This window comes from Phyllobates terribilis, unplaced genomic scaffold, assembly GCF_046119375.1.
Source record: "Phyllobates terribilis strain yellow unplaced genomic scaffold, ASM4611937v1 Scaffold_10__3_contigs__length_209671492, whole genome shotgun sequence".
NCBI classification, from domain to species: domain Eukaryota; kingdom Metazoa; phylum Chordata; class Amphibia; order Anura; family Dendrobatidae; genus Phyllobates; species Phyllobates terribilis.
The window spans coordinates 158182384-158203240 of NW_027362770.1; the positions used below are offsets into that span (position 1 = coordinate 158182384).

At 47.1% G+C, this 20857-nt stretch overlaps 1 protein-coding gene across 1 annotated transcript in view; it reads right to left on the bottom strand.

The window, feature by feature from the left end:
• Positions 1-20857, bottom strand: part of VWF (von Willebrand factor) — a 344529-nt gene that overhangs the window by 148263 nt on the left and 175409 nt on the right. The window contains exons 23-27 of the mRNA XM_073649985.1: positions 19541-19681; positions 18669-18782; positions 18366-18522; positions 16585-16743; positions 1823-1958 (exon numbers count right to left, since the gene is read on the bottom strand). Of these exons, the coding sequence (XP_073506086.1) occupies positions 1823-1958; positions 16585-16743; positions 18366-18522; positions 18669-18782; positions 19541-19681 (707 nt within the window). The remainder of the gene's footprint in view (positions 1-1822; positions 1959-16584; positions 16744-18365; positions 18523-18668; positions 18783-19540; positions 19682-20857) is intronic.

Sequence of the window (20857 nt, forward strand, 5' to 3'; positions counted from 1 at the left end):
GTACTAAGTAGGTTTTATAGAGTGTCCTTCACTCTGGAGAACACAACATGTCCATACATTCTACAGACAGCCCAATCATTTCAATGAGAACTGTGCAATTATTTATTTTCACTATGGTGGCAATGCAGGGAAATTGATCGCCTCTTTCTGGGGTCTCACAACTGATCAATGTGGGACATCCCACCATCAGCTTATTGTAAATTGACCCTTCTAAGAAACAGGGATTATCCAAAGAGGAGAACCATCTGATGGTTTCCAACTTTCCCAACACACGATTTAGGGGAAGAGAAGGATCAGGCTGTTGAGACAACTGATCCTTCTGTATTTATGGGTGATAAGCCGCTGCCAGAGGAGTCTAGTAATGACTTTCATCTCTTTCCTTTGAAAACACATGAACATTTGGCCAATGCAAGAGATAGCTGTCTGCTAGAGTTGGGCAGATTGATTGGCGGGACTCCGGTCCATCGGCCAGGTCAGTAGTCTTTGACCACTCGATGGGAGGCTCATGAATTTCTTACCTACCGGGATCATCGGAGTGGCTTTCGATTACTTAGGCTGGCATGACCTCATCTGTGCGTAATGCCGCAATGATGACTTTGCACCAGCTTGGCTAATCAAAAGCAGATCCAGGGATCTAATAAGGTAAGGGATTCATGAGCCTTCTGTCCAGCGGCCAGAGACTACTGACCTGACCGATGGACCAGAGTCTTGTGAATTGATCCGTCCAACTATACTGTCTATACATGCAACCAGCATTTATCTCACATGCTTTAGATTTATACAGGGCTGTGGATACTCTCTGTGTTGCCATAAAGTATCTTCATATTGTAGCCTACATGCAATACATTCATAATACGGAATGTAACTGACTGGAAGAGACACATTTTAATACCACTTGCTGTATCCAGTCCCTCTTCACAAGGACAAATGTTATCCTTTAGACCCCATTTAGCGGCTTTTCATACAGCCAAATCAGATCTCATACTTTGCACTGAAGAGGAGCAACACCCCCAAAACACGTGTCTGAAAACTAAGATTCTGGTTTGCCTTTTATCATAAGCTATGTGACAAGGCTTGTTAAAGGTTCGATATTGATTTTTAGGATTGCTACTTCCAATAGGTGGTACTAGAGTTCTAGTCCTTTCCTCTCTGAAGAGGCAATTTGCATGTATTTAAATCCATGAGTAAAATATTTTATGTGCCTCAGTTGGAAATAAAAGAACTATGATGGTATAGTATTGGCCTATATTTTCTACAGATTCCCTATTACAGATTTATGCAACATATACCTGTGCCACAGCCATGTGGATGAGCCCTTAACAGGACTGTCTGGAACATTAATCAACAGCTCGCCATGGATCTGGTTTCAGGTTATCCCACCAGCTAGACACTTTGGCCCCCAATTCTGGCATAAGACACTTAAAATTTTTGCGCAACACAAAGTTTTCCAAAGAATTTGTGACTTTCTCCATTTTCACGCCACTTTTGGCCAACTCCACTAAAGTAAGCAGAGCTGGGAAGGACCGGGCACAAGGTGGCATGGCCACGACTGGCCACAAATTCATGAAAAGTGCCAGCGTAATGAATTTGGCACATGATATTGCAACATGTCACTCACTAAGACTGGAGTACAAAACACCAGTCTAAAAGAATCAAGGTGTTTCTCTGCAATAGACCCCCTCTCCCTTTGTGACTTTTGTATGAATTGGAGTTAATGTTATGGAAACATTTCCTTTAACATCTATTTTTTGGGAGGGCAGTTTTTTAAATAAATATAGAATGACGGTAACTACAATAAGCTACATGATAATCACTTTTATACCATTGCTGGCAGAGTGCAGGATCATCTTGGTTCAATAAAATGTGTTTTCCATGAGGAATGCGGCGTCCTTCAACCACACACACAGGGCAGTCTTGTACGTCAATACATGATCCAGTCACCTCATTCAGGATTTTACCTAAGTGATACAATAACAATCATCAGGATTAATTAATGTAACATTTACAATAAATGACAGTTGGTGCTTTTAAAGTTCTATGGAGAACTGTCACTGTCATTTCAAGAGCACTTGCAGCAGAATGTCTGTGTCTGCCTTTAGCTCCTCCCTAGAATGTCTGTGTCGGCCTCTAGCTCCTCCCTAGAATGTCTGTATCTACCTCTAGCTCCTCCCTAGAATGACTGTGTCTGCCTCTAGCTCCTCCCTAGAATGTCTGTGACGCGCCCCTGGGCCTGCTGTGTCGCGCAGCGTCTCGCGCACGGGGGCTTACCCGGAACCGGATCAGATGAGGGTTGTAGTCTCCGAGTGGCGGGGACCCGGTCCGTGCCCAGGGAGTCAACTCAGTGTGTGGCAGTCTTGATAGATGTTATTTGAGTGTCGACTACGCCACCCGTTGATTTGCAGCTATGGAGCTGCCGCTGCAGGGCAGACCGCTGAGGCCGGTGTAGAATTGTGCAGCGTGATAGTATAACCCCCAACGGGAGGGGTATGGCCTCAGGGCAGCCGACGTGGAAGATGAGGGTAGCAGGAACCACTCAGAGACGGTGCGGTGTAATTCAGGGTCTTTACTGGTAACAACGATAGACCCTCCCGGAGTACTTGCTAGCGAACGGGGCCTGGTCAGTCCTTGAGCAGATGGGATCTCCCCTGGCCAGGCGGAGTTGTAGGCCTCCCAAACTGACTGTACTCTTCTGGCTACCTTGCTAGAAGCGGATATAAGTAGCCCACGTCCCTGAGTGTACCGTGTGGTGCTCACCCGTATGGCCGGTGACTCGGGGCCTTCTAATGGCTTCCGCTCCACGATGGCGGCGCTGGTCCCACGCGTGTGACCGTGCCTTCGGGTTTCTGGGCCTGAGGACCCGAAATCCCCTGCCGGTCGGCTTCTGCTGCTGGGTAAGAGTTAGTCCCCACAGCCTCGGACGCCGGGTCCGGTAAGAAAGCTTCTCAGTCAGGGCGAGCTCTGCAGCTGCCAGCCCCTGACTTGTAGTAGTATTGCTCCCACTGAGCTTCTGCTGTTTCTTCCTGTGAATGTTTCTTGTCTCTACTCTCCTTGACTGACTAACCCTGCTTTAGCCCCGGGTTTATCTAGGGGAAGGTCTTCCCCTCCCAAGACTGGGCAGGAGGTGTGGCATGCACAGGATCCCTGACCAAAGGACCTCCCACCTGCTCTCAGACATAACATTACATTACTGTGGGAAACCAGACCCCTGGGGTGCCACATTCCCCCCTAGTGAAATTTAGTACTCCGGGACTAAACATATTTTAGAAAAACATAACAAGATATAACAACAATAATAGTACAATAAGAAGAAACACATAAAGGTGGTCACGGCATGTCCGTAACCGGGTGTAGTCTTTGAAGAAAAGCAAGGTGTCCATTTCACCAAAACAGGGAGACGTAACCAGGTAGGGGTTTGTCCTGCCCCGAGTCCTTAACAGTCTTTAGTCCGTCCTGGGTTACGCTCCAACTATGTACAAAGGATTCCCGGTAAATCCACCAAGGACTCCTACAAATAACTAGAAACACAAAATTATACACAAGCAACAATACACAGGTAAACATAAATAAAACAATTTATACACTTCAAATCCTCCAACGTGCGGGTAACTGGCCTCTAGTGGCCCTAGTGGACCTACGGAGCTGACTGTCTAGCCCTGAACTACAGGGTGTAGGAGCTGTCAAGGGTAAACTGGGCAGCTGTCTACCGGCTCTTTGGCTCACTAGGGATATGGCAGGCTCACTGCAAGCAGAGGGTTGATCCTCCTGGTCTGCGGGTGTGGGGTCTTCTGCCTCCTGGACCGGCTGTTCTTCCAGCTCTACCTGTTGCTCCGTAGGTGCTTGGGATGCTGGTTGGAGGAAGGTGAGTACGGGTACCACAACTGCACCATTGACTTGAGTCCAAGACCGAGGGAAGTCCCCGAGCACAGTACTAACCATATCTTCCCTTTCCTCTACGGGTCGATGGTCTTCTTGTTCCTCTTCAGGGTTCCTCAGTTGTTCGGGACACTTCTTCAGGTGGTCCCGGGATACAATGGCTGTAGTTTCCCCTCCGTCTTTACTGATGGTACAAACCTTCGGGTTCTCGTGGCTTGAGGGCAGTACGGTGTACTGGTCCTTCTCCCACTGGTCGTCCAACTTGTGGAGCCGTCTCTTCCTCTTCAAGACCTGCTCTCCGGGTACCAGGGGAACAGCGGGAGCATACTGGTTGTAAGTTTTCTCTTGTCTTTCCCTAGCCTGACAGAGACTTCGCTCCACGCTCTCCTGTACTCTCCGGTACTGCTGCTGCCTCTCTGTGTCCCAGTCTGCTTCTGGTGAAGTGTCCTCGGGTGTCAGGACTCCCATTTCCAGGTCAACAGGTAACTTACCAGGTCTTGCCCTCATTAGGTAAGCCGGGGTACAGTTGGTGGAACCTACCGGGATGTGGTTGTATAGGTCCACCAGATCGGGCAGCTTCTCAGGCCACAGACTGCGTTCTTCCAGGGGCAACGTTTTCAGAAGATCCATTACCACCTGGTTCATTTTCTCACAAAGTCCATTAGTTTGCGGATGATAGGGTGTCGTCCTTATCTTCCGGCAGCCATACAGAGTGCAGAATTCTTGGAAGACCTCCGCTTCAAAGGCAGGTCCCTGGTCTGTCAACACTTGGTCCGGGTACCCGTGTGGACGGCAGAAATGCTGCTGGAAGGCTCTCGCTGCTGTTCGAGCTGTTAAGTCTTTGACGGGGACGACAACCAAGAACCGGGAGTAGTGATCCACGATGGTTAGTGCGTAGACGTAGCCACTTCTGCTTGGGGTCAGTTTTACATGATCCAAGGCTACCAGTTCCAACGGCTGCCGGGTGACGATGGACTGCAGGGGAGTCTTCTGGCTGGCACGATCCTTCCTTCTTAGGTTGCACGGGCCACAGTCTCTGCATCACTTCTCAATGGTTCCCCTCATGCCTACCCAGTGGAATCGCTCGCGCAGCAGGAACTCCAGCTTCTTCCACCCGAAGTGTCCAGCTCCGTCGTGGTATGCCTCCATCACCATGGCTGCGTCTCTTCGTGGCACCACTACTTGCCAGAGTAGTTCATGCGTCCGGGAGTTAACCATTCTGCGGCACAACTTCCCCTTGTAAAGGAACAGTCGACTCCTCTCCGCCCATAGTTGTTTGGCTTCCTCCGGAGCGTCTGGTTCAAGGCAAGCCTCAGGGCGAGTCAGCATCTCCTTCACCAGTCGGACGGCAGGGTCGCTGTCTTGCGTTTCCGCCCAGTTGTAGTGAGGTAAGGGGTTCAACGTAGCAGCCTGCTTACTCCTTACCCGGTGGGAGTACTGGATAGTCCCATGACGGTGGAACGCAGGGAGTTCAACTTCTTCCAGTCCCTCCGGATCTTCTCCTTCGTCCGGCAGGTTGGGCATCCTGGACAGGGCGTCCGCGTTGGTATTGGAGCGTCCGGCCCGGTATTTGATTGTGAACTCGTAGTTGGACAGACGGGCCATCCACCTCTGCTCCAGGGCACCGAGTCTTGCCGTGTCCAGGTGTGTCAACGGGTTGTTATCCGTGTACACGGTGAACCGGGAAGAAGCGAGGTAATGCTTAAAGCGCTCGGTGACTGCCCATACTACGGCCAGGAACTCTAGCTTAAATGAGCTGTAATTCTCGGGATTCCTTTCGGTGGGTCGCAGCTTTCGGCTGGCGTAGGCGATTACTCGTTCCTTCCCCTGCTGGATCTGGGACAGTACGGCTCCTAGCCCGATGTTACTGGCGTCGGTGTAGAGGATAAAGGGCTGGCTATAATCCGGGTACGCCAGGATTTCGTCCCCCGTGAGGGCCATCTTCAGCTGGCGGAAGGACTCTTCTTCCAGCTCCTCCCATTTGAAGGGCGGTTTCTGGTTCTTGGCCTTCCGGGACTGGCCTATCAGGAGGTCCTGCATAGGTGCTGCCTTTTTGGTGAAACCGGGAATAAACCTTCGGTAGTAGCCTACCAACCCGAGGAACTGCCGCACTTCTTTTACGCTGGAGGGGCTTGGCCATTCCTTAATTGCGGTGATCTTATCAGGGTCGGGAGCCACTCCGTCAGCGCTCACCACGTGTCCCAGGTACTGCACCTTTGGTTTCAGGAGGTGACACTTGGAGGGTTTCACCTTTAGGCCGTAACTCGCCAGAGCTTCGAACACTTCCGCCAGGTGTTTCAGGTGGTCCTCATACGTCTTGGAATATACGATGACATCGTCCAGGTACAACAGGACCGTCTCGAAGTTTCTGTGGCCCAGACAACACTCCATTAGTCGTTGGAAGGTTCCTGGTGCGTTGCAGAGTCCGAACGGCATGCAGGTGAACTCGCTAAGTCCCATCGGGGTGGTGAATGCGGTCTTCTCCCGGTCCGCCTCTGCTACAGGAACCTGCCAGTACCCGCTAGTGAGATCCAAGGTAGAGAAGAAGTTAGCAGATCTTAAAGCAGCCAATGACTCCTCTATCCTTGGTAAGGGGTACGCATCCTTGTGTGTGATACGGTTGATTTTCCGGTAATCTACACACATCCTCATGGTGTTGTCTTTTTTTCTGACTAAGACTAGTGGAGCTGCCCAGGGGCTACAGCTATCCCTGATCACCCCAGCCTCCTTCATGTCTCTAAGCATCCCCTTGGCATGTTGGTAGTGTGCAGGGGGTACGGGTCGATACCTCTCTTTTATGGGAGGATGGTCTCCCGTGGGGATGTGGTGTTCTACCCCCTTGACTCGCCCGAAGTCTAACGGGTGTTTACTAAACACTCTCTCGTACTCTTGAACCACCCGATAGACTCCCTGTTTCTGATGGGAGGGAGTGGAGTCAGTACCCAAATGTAGTTGCTGACACCAGTCCTCCTTTGTTTTCTTAGAGCCGTTACCTTCCTCCGGGTGAGATGGAGGCAAGGGTTCCACAGATTGTATAGCATTTTGGTTAATGGTATATAATTTGGCTAGCGTGGCATACCGGGGCAGGTACACTTCCCTCTTCCCGATATTGATTATGCGAACGGGCACCCTCCCATGGCGTACATTAACCACCCCCCGTGCTGTCAAGATGGTGGGCCTACTGTCTGAGTAAACTGGTTCTACCATTGCCTGGTAATCTCTACCTCTCAGACCAATAGCTGCCCGGCACCAAATCATCATTTCACTTTTTGGGGGCATGGCAATAGGAAAAGGGTCACACATTCTTACGCTACCAATCTCACCGCCGGAGAGTTCCACCTGTTGCCGTCGCATCAGTGCCCGGATCTCTTTCTGGAGCACCCGCTGCTCGCCGGAACTGGCGTTCTTGGCAACCTGCTGTAAAAGGAAAATCACCTCTGCAAGACAATTTTCAATTACATTAGTTCCTAGAGTTATTTTTGGGTGACTCTCATGTTTGTCAATATCTACAATGATCAGTCCCTGTGCTGCCAGTTCGACTCTACCGATTTTGATGGTCACCTCTTTAAATCCGATCTGTGGCACGGGCTGGCCATTGCTGGCGATGATACTCAAGTCGTCGTCAGGGTAGCGGGTAATATCCGAGTCATTCCAGTACTGCTTAAAGAGCACGTACGGGATGGTGGTGACCTGTGACCCGGTGTCCAGTAGGGCACTCATGGGAATGCCATCCAGTACCACAGGCAAGACTGGACGTCCTCCCACATATCTGTCGCGCCAGTTCGATGGGCCTGGTGATCTTTTTCCTGGGGGTTGGCCCTCTACCCCAGGTTGTGCCCGTTTAAAGAACAGTACCTTGCCATATGTCCGGGTTGATTGCAGCGGCGGCAGATGGGTCGTCCGTCTTCGCTGTATCGGTCACTGGGTCTTCCTCTGGCCGGTGGGGTCCTCCTTGGTCGACGCCACGGGATGTCCTCCGGTCCGGATGCCAGCTGAATCTTCCCTGGGGTGGAAACCTGTAAAGACTGCACAGTTCGGGTTAGCGCAGCAACGCTCTTAACTAGCTCTTGGACCTGATGGTGTAGGTCTGGAGCCGGGTCATTGTCCAAAGCCTGCGCATCAGCTCCCACAGGCCCTGCCGACAAGGGCGCCGCCTCCTGGTGGTAAGTGATAGCTGGGCGCCTGTGGGTCACAACGCCACCCGGTGCCGGTTCTCGGAGCACCCGGATGGCTCTGTCCTTGAACTGTGCAAAGCCCAGATGGGGATCCTGTAAGGCCATCGCCCGCAACTGGGTTCGGTGGGCATTACAATATAGTCCCTCTATAAATTGTTCGGTCAACAGCCTGTCCTCGTTTCCCACTCCATCAGGGTCGGTCTGCTTAATGGCCCTCAGGGCCTCTTGTAGGTTTAGTGCATAGTCCCTTATACTCTCATGCGCTCGCTGCTTGCACCCGTAGAATCTAAGCTTAATCTCGGCTGAGGTGCGGGTATCAAAGGTGTCCTTCAGCCGGGTTAGTATCCCTGCGACAGTCTTCCTCCCAGGTGGCCAGGATTTTACTTCCCTTTTGGCTGCCCCGGTTAGTTGGGCCACCAGGATGCTCACTTTTTGCACTTCTGTGAGGGGGTACACCTGGAAGAGGCTATCCAGCTTTTCTCTAAAGTCATGCAGGGTATGTGACTCCCCTGAGTACTGGGGTAGCCAAGCTGCTCCCGGGATATAGGGCATGGTGAAGGGCATAACTGCAGCAGCGGTGGCGCTGGCGGGGGTTGAGGCAATGAAGCTCTCCTCCGCATCCGACATCTTCCTCCCCCCTAGTGGACCGTGGCCTACCTTGCGATGATCCTGTTCCGTAGGCCGCGGCTCCGCAGTAGATCGTCAGGGTTGAGGACCTTCCGTCGCGCTCCGGTGACGTCGGCGTCTGCTGGGCTCCTTCCAGGACCTTACGCAACGTCCGGACGTGAGGCGGGGCTTCAGTTCTCGCGCGCTTTCGGAGTCCACGCCCCTCTTCTTCCCGCGCGGCGTCCTCAAGATGGCGTCCAACGGCGGGAAAACTCCACGGATGGCGGGAAGAAGGCTGAAGATGGCGCCGGATGGCGGGAATCTTCACAGATGGCGGGAAGAAGGCTGAAAATGGCGCCGGATGGCGGGAATCTTCACCGATGGCGGGAAAACTTCACGGATGGTAAGTTTTAAAAGTCTCTTTTTCAGGCACGCAGTACCCGGTGGTTGCGGGCACGAAATCCTGCCGACTACGCCAAAGTTGACGCGCCCCTGGGCCTGCTGTGTCGCGCAGCGTCTCGCGCACGGGGGCTTACCCGGAACCGGATCAGATGAGGGTTGTAGTCTCCGAGTGGCGGGGACCCGGTCCGTGCCCAGGGAGTCAACTCAGTGTGTGGCAGTCTTGATAGATGTTATTTGAGTGTCGACTACGCCACCCGTTGATTTGCAGCTATGGAGCTGCTGCTGCAGGGCAGACCGCTGAGGCCGGTGTAGAATTGTGCAGCGTGATAGTATAACCCCCAACGGGAGGGGTATGGCCTCAGGGCAGCCGACGTGGAAGATGAGGGTAGCAGGAACCACTCAGAGACGGTGCGGTGTAATTCAGGGTCTTTACTGGTAACAACGATAGACCCTCCCGGAGTACTTGCTAGCGAACGGAGCCTGGTCAGTCCTTGAGCAGATGGGATCTCCCCTGGCCAGGCGGAGTTGTAGGCCTCCCAAACTGACTGTACTCTTCTGGCTACCTTGCTAGAAGCGGATATAAGTAGCCCACGTCCCTGAGTGTACCGTGTGGTGCTCACCCGTATGGCCGGTGACTCGGGGCCTTCTAATGGCTTCCGCTCCACGATGGCGGCGCTGGTCCCACGCGTGTGACCGTGCCTTCGGGTTTCTGGGCCTGAGGACCTGAAATCCCCTGCCGGTCGGCTTCTGCTGCTGGGTAAGAGTTAGTCCCCACAGCCTCGGACGCCGGGTCCGGTAAGAAAGCTTCTCAGTCAGGGCGAGCTCTGCAGCTGCCAGCCCCTGACTTGTAGTAGTATTGCTCCCACTGAGCTTCTGCTGTTTCTTCCTGTGACTGTTTCTTGTCTCTACTCTCCTTGACTGACTAACCCTGTTTCAGCCCCGGGTTTATCTAGGGGAAGGTCTTCCCCTCCCAAGACTGGGCAGGAGGTGTGGCATGCACAGGATCCCTGACCAAAGGACCTCCCACCTGCTCTCAGACATAACATTACATTACTGTAGGAAACCAGACCCCTGGGGTGCCACATCTGCGTCTTCCTCTAGCTCCTCGCTAGAATGTCTGTGTCGGCCTCTAGCTCCTCATTAGAATGTCTTTGTCTACCTCTAGCTCCTCCCTAGAATGTCTGTGTCTGCCTCTAGCTCCTCCCTAGAATGTCTGTGTCTGTTTCTAGCTCCTCCCTAGAATGTCTGTGTCTGCCTCTAGCTCCTCCCTAGAATGTCTGTATATGCCTTTACCTCCTCCCTAGAATGTCTGTGTCTGCCTCTAGATCCTCCCTAGAATGTCTGTGTCTGTTTCTAGCTCCTCCCTAGAATGTCTGTGTCGGCCTCTAGCTCCTCCCTAGAATGTCTGTGTCTGCCTCTAGCTCCTCCCGAGAATGTCTGTGTCTGCCTCTAGCTCGTCCTTAGAATGTCTGTGTCTGCCTCTAGCTCCTCCCTAGAACGTCTGTGTCTGCCTCTAGCTCCTCCCTAGAATGTCTGTGTCCGCCTCTAGCTCCTCCTTAGAATGTCTGTGTCCGCCTCTAGCTCCTCCCTAGAATGTCTGTGTCTGCCTCTAGCTCCTCCCTAGAATGTCTGTGTCTGCCTCTAGCTCCTCCCTAGAATGTCTGTGTCCGCCTCTAGCTCCTCCTTAGAATGTCTGTGTCTGCCTCTAGCTCCTCCCTAGAATGTCTGTGTCTGCCTCTAGCTCCTCCCTAGAATGTCTGTGTCCGCCTCTAGCTCCTCCCTAGAATGTCTGTGTCCGCCTCTAGCTCCTCCCTAGAATGTCTGTGTCTTCCTCTAACTCCTCCCTAGAATGTCTGTGTCTGCCTCTAGGTCCTCCCTAGAATGTCTGTGTCTGCATCTAGCTCCTCCTTAGAATGTCTGTGTCCGCCTCTAGCTCCTCCCTAGAATGTCTGTGTCTGCCTCTAGCTCCTCCCTAGAATGTCTGTGTCTGCATCTAGCTCCTCCTTAGAATGTCTGTGTCCGCCTCTAGCTCCTCCCTAGAATGTCTGTGCCTGCCTCTAGCTCCTCCCTAGAATGTCTGTGTCTGCCTCTAGCTCCTCCCTAGAATGTCTGTGTCTGCCTCTAGCTCCTCCCTCCTGCATAGAATTTTAAAAACACCAACTGTCATCTCCTATCTCAGTAATGGAAATTTCTGTCTTGACTAAGAACAGAATTTACCTATGAATTGGGAGTGAAAGGAGCTGTATCATAAGCATGCACTCTGGTAAAGTGTCGGAAAAGGGCTGTTACAAGAGAAGAAATAAACCTTCTCCTTGGCTGGCTGCACATGAATGACTTGGTGGGTGGAGAAGAAAATCCTTTGTGCTCAGTAAGCTGAGAATATTTCTTCTCTTGTCACAGCTCTTTGCCAGCACCTCACTAGTGTGTGCTTACTACACAGCTCCTCTGACAGTTAAGACATAGTTCCCAGGAGGCGTGTTTCTTCAGCTTGTAGCACGTCCTAAGAAATGACCAGGATGGGCTGCCGTTTGAATTATGTGACAGGGGCCATTTTATTATATCCTCGTAAAACCCCTACAACACATCTACAAGGGGATCGAGACAGTTTTACTACTGGAACAGCATGAATCCTGTAGCCTTTTAACACTTCATTTATTTTCTGATTTTTGGTACTTTAGATGCTTGGATATGCTCTCAACATTAAAGGGGATGCACCAAAATCAAAACTTATCATTACCACCTATTCACAAGGTAGATGATTCAGTACTGGCAAATCTCCTATGGACCCCAGCAATCACCAGGACTGGGGTCCCTGGTCCACAGTGTGAAACGAGCAAAGATTGTACATGTGTGCTGCTGCTCTATCTATTCTCTAAAGAGCTAATGGAGTTAGCTGATAACTAAACACTGTTCTTGGCCATCTCCATTTCTTTTCTTCTATCTGTGTCTTCAGTAGGTCCGTGGATTTAGAAAATGAATGAAGTAGCTGTACTTATGGGTTATCTGTGCAGTATTCACAATTCTGGAACAGCTTTACTAATCACTGGGTGTTGCGGTTCCTTGGAGATCAGAAAGTTATCAGCCACCCTGTAGATAGGTGATAAGTTGTGATTTTGGGACAACTCTTTTATACCCAGACAGACAGAGATGTGCAGTCTCTGCTCCGTTCTTCCACATTTCTATTATTTTTGGTTTTACGCTGAGATCAATTTGGTACTTGATCCAAAAAGATATTACTGAATAGTGTGAAAAAGAATAATAGTAATATGTAGAAATGTAAACACACACATAATTATGTAGATTAATTATAATTAATCAAGACTATTCCCTAGGGAAATCCATAAGTATAATTAGGCCATATGCAGTGGAATAACCAGAGTTTTATGGCCCTCAGTGCAGAATTTGGACCTGGGCCCCCACCAGAATGTCGGTAAAATGTACAGGCCCCTGCAATAATGTCCCCCTATCCTGTAATAATGTCCTGGCCCCTTTCTTTAATAATGTGCCCCATCCTGGTCCCTTTCTTTACTAATGTGCCCTGTCCTGGCCTCTTTCTTAAATAATGTCGCCTATCCTGGTCCCTTTGTTTAATAATGTCCCCCATCCTTGCCCCTTTCCTTAATGATGTCCCACATACTAGCCACTTTATTTAATAATGTGCCCTGTACTGGCTCATTTCTTTAATAATGTTCCAATCCTAGCCCATTTCTTTAATAATGTCCCCCATCTTGGCCACTTTCTTTAATAATGTACTCCATCCTGCCCCTTTTCTTTAATAATGTCCCCCATCCTGGCCCCTTTCTTGAATAATATCCCCCATCCTGACCCCTTTCTTTGATAATGTGCCCTGTCCTGGCCCATTTCTTTAATAATGTCCCCCATTCTAGCCCCTTTCTTTAATGATGACCCCATACTAGCCACTTTCTTTAATAATGTGCCCTGTACTGGCCCATTTCTTTAACAATGTCCCCCATCCTAGCCCCTTTCTTTAATGATGACCCCATACTAGCCACTTTCTTTAATAATGTGCCCTGTACTGGCCCATTTCTTGAATAATATCCCCCATCCTGGCCACTTTATTTAATAATGTGCCCTGTCCTGGCCCATTTCTTTAATAATGTTCCCATCCTAGCCCCTTTCTTTAACAATGTCCCCCATCCTAGCCCCTTTCTTTAATGATGACCCCATACTAGCCACTTTCTTTAATAATGTGCCCTGTACTGGCCCATTTCTTTAATAATGTCCCCCATCCTGGCCCCTTTTTTTAATAATGTCCCCCATCCTGGCCCCATTCATTAATAATGTCCCCCATCCTGGCCCCTTTCTTTAATAATGTCCCCCATCTTGGCCACTTTCTTTAATAATGTACTCCATCCTGCCCCTTTTCTTTAATAATGTCCCCCATCCTGGCCCCTTTCTTGAATAATATCCCCCATCCTGGCCCCTTTCTTTAATAATGTGCCCCATCCTGGTCCCTTTCTTTACTAATGTGCCCTGTCCTGGCCCCTTTCCTTAATAATGTGCCCTGTCCTGGCCTCTTTCTTAAATAATGTCGCCTATCCTGGTCCCTTTGTTTAATAATGTCCCCCATCCTTGCCCCTTTCCTTAATGATGTCCCACATACTAGCCACTTTATTTAATAATGTGCCCTGTACTGGCTCATTTCTTTAATAATGTTCCAATTCTAGCCCATTTCTTTAATAATGTCCCCCATCTTGGCCACTTTCTTTAATAATGTACTCCATCCTGCCCCTTTTCTTTAATAATGTCCCCCATCCTGGCCCCTTTCTTGAATAATATCCCCCATCCTGGCCCCTTTCTTTAATAATGTGCCCTGTCCTGGCCCATTTCTTTAATAATGTTCCCATCCTAGCCCTTTTCTTTAACAATGTCCCCCATCCTAGCCCTTTTCTTTAATGATGACCCCATACTAGCCACTTTCTTTAATAATGTGCCCTGTACTGGCCCATTTCTTTAACAATGTCCCCCATCCTAGCCCCTTTCTTTAATGATGACCCCATACTAGCCACTTTCTTTAATAATGTGCCCTGTACTGGCCCATTTCTTGAATAATATCCCCTATCCTGGCCACTTTATTTAATAATGTGCCCTGTCCTGGCCCATTTCTTTAATAATGTTCCCATCCTAGCTCCTTTCTTTAACAATGTCCCCCATCCTAGCCCCTTTCTTTAATGATGACCCCATACTAGCCACTTTCTTTAATAATGTGCCCTGTACTGGCCCATTTCTTTAATAATGTCCCCCATCCTGGCCCCTTTTTTTAATAATGTCCCCCATCCTGGCCCCATTCATTAATAATGTCCCCCATCCTGGCCCCTTTCTTTAATAATGTCCCTCATCCTGGCCCCTTTCTTTAATAATGTCCCCATCCTAGCCCCTCTCTTTAATGATGTCCCCCATACTAGACACTTTCTTTAATAATGTGCTCTGTACTGGCGCATTTCTTTAATAATGTACCCCATTCTGGCCCCTTTCTTTAATAATGTTCCCCATCCTAGCCACTTTTATTTAATAATGTCCCCATCCTGGCCCCTTTCTTTAATAATGTCCCCCATCCTGGCCCTTTTATTTAATAATGTCCCCCATCCTGGCCTCTTTCTTTAATAATGTCCCCCATCCTGGCCCCTTTCTTTAATAATGTGCCCTGTCCTGGCCCATTTCTTTAATAATGTTCCCATCCTTGCCCCTTTCTTCAACAATGTCCCCCATCCTAGTCCCTTTCTTTAATGATGTTCCCCATACTAGCCACTTTCTTTAATAATGTGCCCTGTACTGGCCCATTTCTTTAATAATGTCCCCCATCCTAGCCCCTTTCTTTAATAATGTCCCTCATCCTAGCCCCTTTCTTTAATAATGTCCCTCATCCTGGCCACTTTCTTTAATAATGTCCCCCATCCTGGCCCCTTTTTTTAATAATATCCCCCATCCTGGCCCTATTCATTAATTAATGTCCCCCATCTTGGCTCCTTTCTTTAATAATGTCCCCCATCCTGGTCCCTTTCTTTAATAATGTCCCCTATCCTGGCCCCTTTCTTTGCTATGTCCTGGCGCTCTTCTCCAACACATCTTTAAAAAACAAAACAGACAAATGATTATACTTACTTTTCCACACTCCCACGGCGAGCAGCATCCTCTTTCTCCTCCATAGCCGTCACAGCGGGGCGGTACAAGGCAGTGATGTCATGCACCGCCCATGACGGGTATGCCTCCCTTACCTGCCGGTCTATGATAGACCGGCGGTGAGTTTAACTACTGCAATTCAGGGAGCTGGTGACTCTGAGTCACAATACATTTTAGCAGAGTGTACAACCGAGGACACACATTCAGCTGAAGAAATCTCTGTTGTCGCCGAGCCCCCTGCTTCCACGGGCCTGGTCACACCCTTTGCGACCCCAGTGATTGCACCCTTGGCCGTATATACATTATTTTTCAATGTTATTTAAATTTCAAAGAAAAAAAAAAACTAAAAAAAAGTTAGATTAGTACTAAAAGCATTCCGTCTCCAGCCTATAAAAAAAGTTATTTGCAAATTCTTATGGATGTTGGAATTTGTTTTGTGAAGTCTCGGCCAACGATATTTATCCATTCTATTAAAACAACCATCTGCTCGGCGGCTGCAAATTATTTTATATCGTTCCTTGAATTGTTGCTGATAGCGGAACAGCTACAAAACAAGGAGTTTGAATAATGTTTAAAGAATTCTTTGCCACCTTGTGATCATTAACACTTGCAACAAAAGTGACTTCGACTTTACGCTTTTTGTTACACTAAAAAATTAAATTAATTAAAGGGTGTAAATACTTTTCCACCTGTAGACCAACTTCCTTCCATCTGTCCCTCACTTTATGCAAATGCACTAAATTTACTTGAGAAATAAAAAGGGCACAGAGGACTGCAGACTCAGACTACACAGGGTTTGTTTGTAGTCTGTTACTATGGAGACACATAAAACGCTAATTTTTTTTTTCTATTTTGAATGTAATGAAGCAATATAATGTGGTTGATTTATATCATACAATTACAAGAGCCTGTGTCGTATCGACACCTCAGCCCCATTCATATGGGCAATGAAATCCCCAATCCCTCTCAGATAACCCCCCAAACTCTGATTTGGTTTAGTTGTCTTCATCCTGTTTTATGTCTGACCTTATGCAGTACAATACTTATAATTCTGGATTTAACCCCCTGAAAAATAATACCGGCATTAAGTTTGCCCATAGGTTGTAAAACAAGAAGTGAATTTCTTGGCCAATGATGATGGTGTACCTTTAAGTTTCTGAACATGCTTCCTTACAAGGAACTATCTAGCCATATATTCATACAAAGGTAAATTAATACCATAAAACATATAACAAACATTACATCAACTATCCACTAGAGGTCCTTAGTACAACTAATACACATTGTCCGGCCCACGAGGTTCCTCCTTCATTTGTGATGGTGGTTAATCCTTCACCAAACTGTTCTTATTATATTTTAAAGGCATATATCAACAGAGAGAACTTACCAGGAGGGCAGTGGGCATGGCAGCCTTCCACACATTTAAGGGGACAATTTGTGTGTTCAGGGTGTTGGCAGGTAACTGGACAAGCCGGTGCACAACTGTTATATCTCCATTCACACACATAGTCCAGCTCCTTCACATTCTTCTCTTCACAACTCTGTGCTATATTCATAAAATACAACCAAATGTTACCAGAGGCATCAGATATGTATAGAGATTCCTGAATAAATGTCATATATACACTAAATTAACATAAGCATTGAGGCACATGTGTTAATCACTGAACTGAATTTCTCATTGGGTCCCATTGCCCCCTGGTCTATAACATCAGACCTCATCGCCTCCAGTGTATAACATCCATCCCCTCGCCCCCCCATGTATAACATTCAGCCCCTCATCCCTGCTTTCTAACATCCGGCCCCTCGCCTCCAGTGTATAACATCCGGCCCCTCGCCTCCAGTGTATAACATCCGGCCCCTCGCCCCTGGTGTATAACATCTGGCCCCTCGCCTCCAGTGTATAACATCCGGCCCCTCGCCTCCAGTGTATAACATCCGGCCCCTCGCCCCTGGTGTATAACATCTTGTTCCTCACCCCAGGTGTATAACCTCCGACCAATCCCCCCTTGTGTATAACCTCCGGCCCCCTGCCTTGCCGTCTACCTTTACTAACATGTGACAGAATGGCCAGGGGTGCAGAGCTCACTGATACCAGCGCGGTCCTGTAATACGAGCCACCGAGGTAACAAGTCCGTTCATGACATTTCTTCCTCCTGAATCTTCCCCCATCACCTGTGAGTGATATTAAGAGTGGAAGGAACCGTAGCAACTCAGCCTCAAAGTGGAGACCCTGTAATGTTAGAGTGGGGTCACCGAGTGTTGAGGAGCAGAGGACAGAAAAGTCACTCACGCTCTGCTGACTTCATAACTGCAGAGTTCAGACCTCCTCTGGCATAACTTCAGCACAAACGCTACGCCCCTTCCCCGGGAGCTTCATAGCCGAGCAGCTGCATGCAGCCTTACATCACCAAGCACAATGCTGAGTGTCAGATGGAGTGATGTAAAGCCACCACCACAGGACTCTGGAGAAAACGTATTCTGTGTAGTGATGGATTACACTTCTCTATCTGGTGTCTGATGGACAAGTCTGGGTTTGGTGACGGCCAGGAGAACGTCACCTTCTGACTGCATTGTGCCCACTGTACAGTTTAGTAGAGGAGGACAATACTATGTGCTGTTTTTCAGGGGTCGGCCTTGGGCCCTTACTTCCAGTGAAGGATAATCTTAATGCCTCAGCTCAAGACATTGTGTAAAATCGTAGCCTCCAGCTTTGTGGGAGTGGTTTGAGGAATGGCCTTTCCTGTTCCCCATGACCGTCCCCAGTGCACAAGGTCCATAGAGTCATGGAGGGGCAGTTTAGTGGAAGAACATGATTGGCCGCACAGAGCCCGGACCTCAACCCCATCCAACACCTATAACGGAGGTTGTGAGCCCGGGTCTCCCCAACATCAGGCTCTGAGCTCACAAATGCTCTTTTAGATGAAGAGGCAAAAATTCCCACAGACATTTCCAAATTTTGTAGAAATCCTTTGTAGTAGAGCAGGAGCTGTTATAGCTTCAGATGGGTGACTCCATATTAATGCCTATGGATGTAGAATGGGAGGCCAGAAAAACTCCTGCAGGTTGAATGTGTAGGGGGCATATACGTTTGTCTATATAGTGTATATGTAAACCCTTGAGACCTCTCAAGCCAGGAGTTCATAATATATGAGATATTTTACTTACGACAAAAGTGAGATGACCTCCATTGCACATGAACTCCTTCCTGAGCACAAGCATGAGCATACGCTGCGATGGAGTCACAGAAGCACGCACAGTCCCCGATGGATTCACAGACGCATGTGTCATACGTGCAGACATCATGGTAGTGTATTGGATCCACCTATTGGGATAAAAAATAATGTGAAGCATCTGGGCCGTGTGAGAACACAGGACCCAAAGTGTAAATGGTACTTCAGCATCTAGTATAACTTTCCCAATAGAATCACCAATTTATCCTAGAAAAATAGATAAAAAAAAACACTTTACCAATTTATGGCAATCTTTAAAGATGTCATCCCATAAGATATCGCAGGCGTTTTCCACTGCAGCTTGTTTCAGGGCATTGCCTTGACACAGCGGCATGTTCGTAATGGCCGTGATCTAAAAAGAAAAAGGCATTAAGGTTATCCTTCACTGGAACTAAAGGCCCAAGGCCGACCCCTGATAACAAGCCCATAGTACTGTCCTCCTCCACTAAACTGGACACCTGGCACAATGCAGTCAGGCGGGTAACGTTCTACTTGTGATATGAGACTATCTCCAACTATTTCATTTTTCAGTTAACATGGCCATATGATGGCTTATTTTTGGGGGCCCAGTTGTAGCTTCGAAAAAAATGAAAAAGGGGGTAAAAAATTGACGGTAAAGTAAAATCGTGAAAATAATCAGTTCTGGTGTTTGTTGTTTTTGTTTTTTTTGTGTTTTCACAGAGATCATTATACAGGATAAAAAGACTTGACGATGGGATTCTCCTGGTCAGTACAACTGTGGTAATACTAAACTTGTATAGTTTTGTTTTTTGTTGTTTTGTTTTTTTTTATTTAAATAGTGAAACAAAATTGGAATTTTGTAAAAAAAAAAAAAAAAGAAAACTCATTAGTGATGGGAGAGTAAAATATGTCAAAAATAAATTATACAAAAATGTATTATACCTATTTACAAATTCATTTAAATTGAATTCATTCATTAATGTATTTGTATTTTTTTAATTTAAAAATGTAAAAGTAATGCAAAATATTATACCATAAAATCGAAAATAATAAATATATTTTTCAAATATTACATTTTTTTTTTAAAACCACATCTGATATCTTGATGAACTGCTTTTAAAATAGTTATAATGCCATCCTTATACTCACCATTGCAACATCAGCACAAAAAGGCTTCACTTTCCAAGAATTTCCAAAGTTACTTGGGTTATTTTCCACCTGATTATTACTACTCATCAAATCGTTGTTTTGAATTCCATCAAAGTTTCCACATAAACCACAGACTTTGTTCTGGGAGGAAAAAAAAAATAGGAGAAAAATTACATATTTTTTCAAAATTAGTTAAACCATCATAATATATAGATATTTGGCAGTGAGTGCTTTTTTTATGATTATTGAGAACTGGCGTGCTTCCTCATCCTACCACAAACTTGACACTGAGTTTCTTTTCTTTTTCTTCTTTAACATTTATGTATTTACTTACATTTTTTAAGAAAAATTAATAAAAAAACTAGAAAATAAATATTTAAATAAAAAAAATATATATAAAATTTTGGTAAAATTTTTGTTACTAAATATTTATTTGCTTCCAGAAGGTTTCAGTTCTTAAAAGGTTATTCCCATCTTCATAAATGGATATTGTTGGATAGTTCTCTTAAACAGAAGCAGTTTTGCAAATTATTGCAAAGTTGTTTTTTTAACTAAGAGAGCCTGAAAGGGTTATTCCCACTTTTTTGTGATTTACTGCATATTAAAATTCGCATTTTTGAGTTATTAACACTTCTTTTGTTTAGCGCTCGTTTCCCAGAAGATGGACCACCCCCTTTGTCTATCTTGTAAGCACTGTGCTATAGCTGGCTGGGATTAGGAGGTAACCATATCGTCAAAACAGTGCTTACAAGCTCAAAGTAAAAGAGCTTGTAAGCGCTGTGCATGTTCTGCTCCAAAGCAATGAGCTATAAAAAGAAAAGTGTTAATATCTCAAGAATGGCTGAAAATTTGAACAAGAAGTAAACTGAAAAAGTGCTTGTTTTTACATATACTATCCAACAATACCCTTCAATAAAGAGGAAAATAATCCCTTTATGGGTCTAGCAGTAAAAAGAAAATAATACATAGTAAAAATAATTTTTAGGGATATACAACTGATCAGTTTCAGGAGAGCATTTTCTACCTCGTAAGACTTCATGCACTGTACCAAGAAGGTCCATGATGTCATAGGCGCTCAATGAAGCCTAATAATTTGAATGGCATTAGGATGTTTGTATACTAAACCTAAGGCCACGGGCACAATCCCATATGATGGATCTATACTGTATGGACCTGTAATAGTGTGTACATAGCCCATACTTGCCAACCCGCAATAATATCTGGGAAGCTTTTAGAAAAAAGCGAAGTCCTTCTGGACTCCTGGAGCAGTTGGCAAATCTCCAGGGTGCTGGAACCTCCAAGAAATCAAGTTTTGGG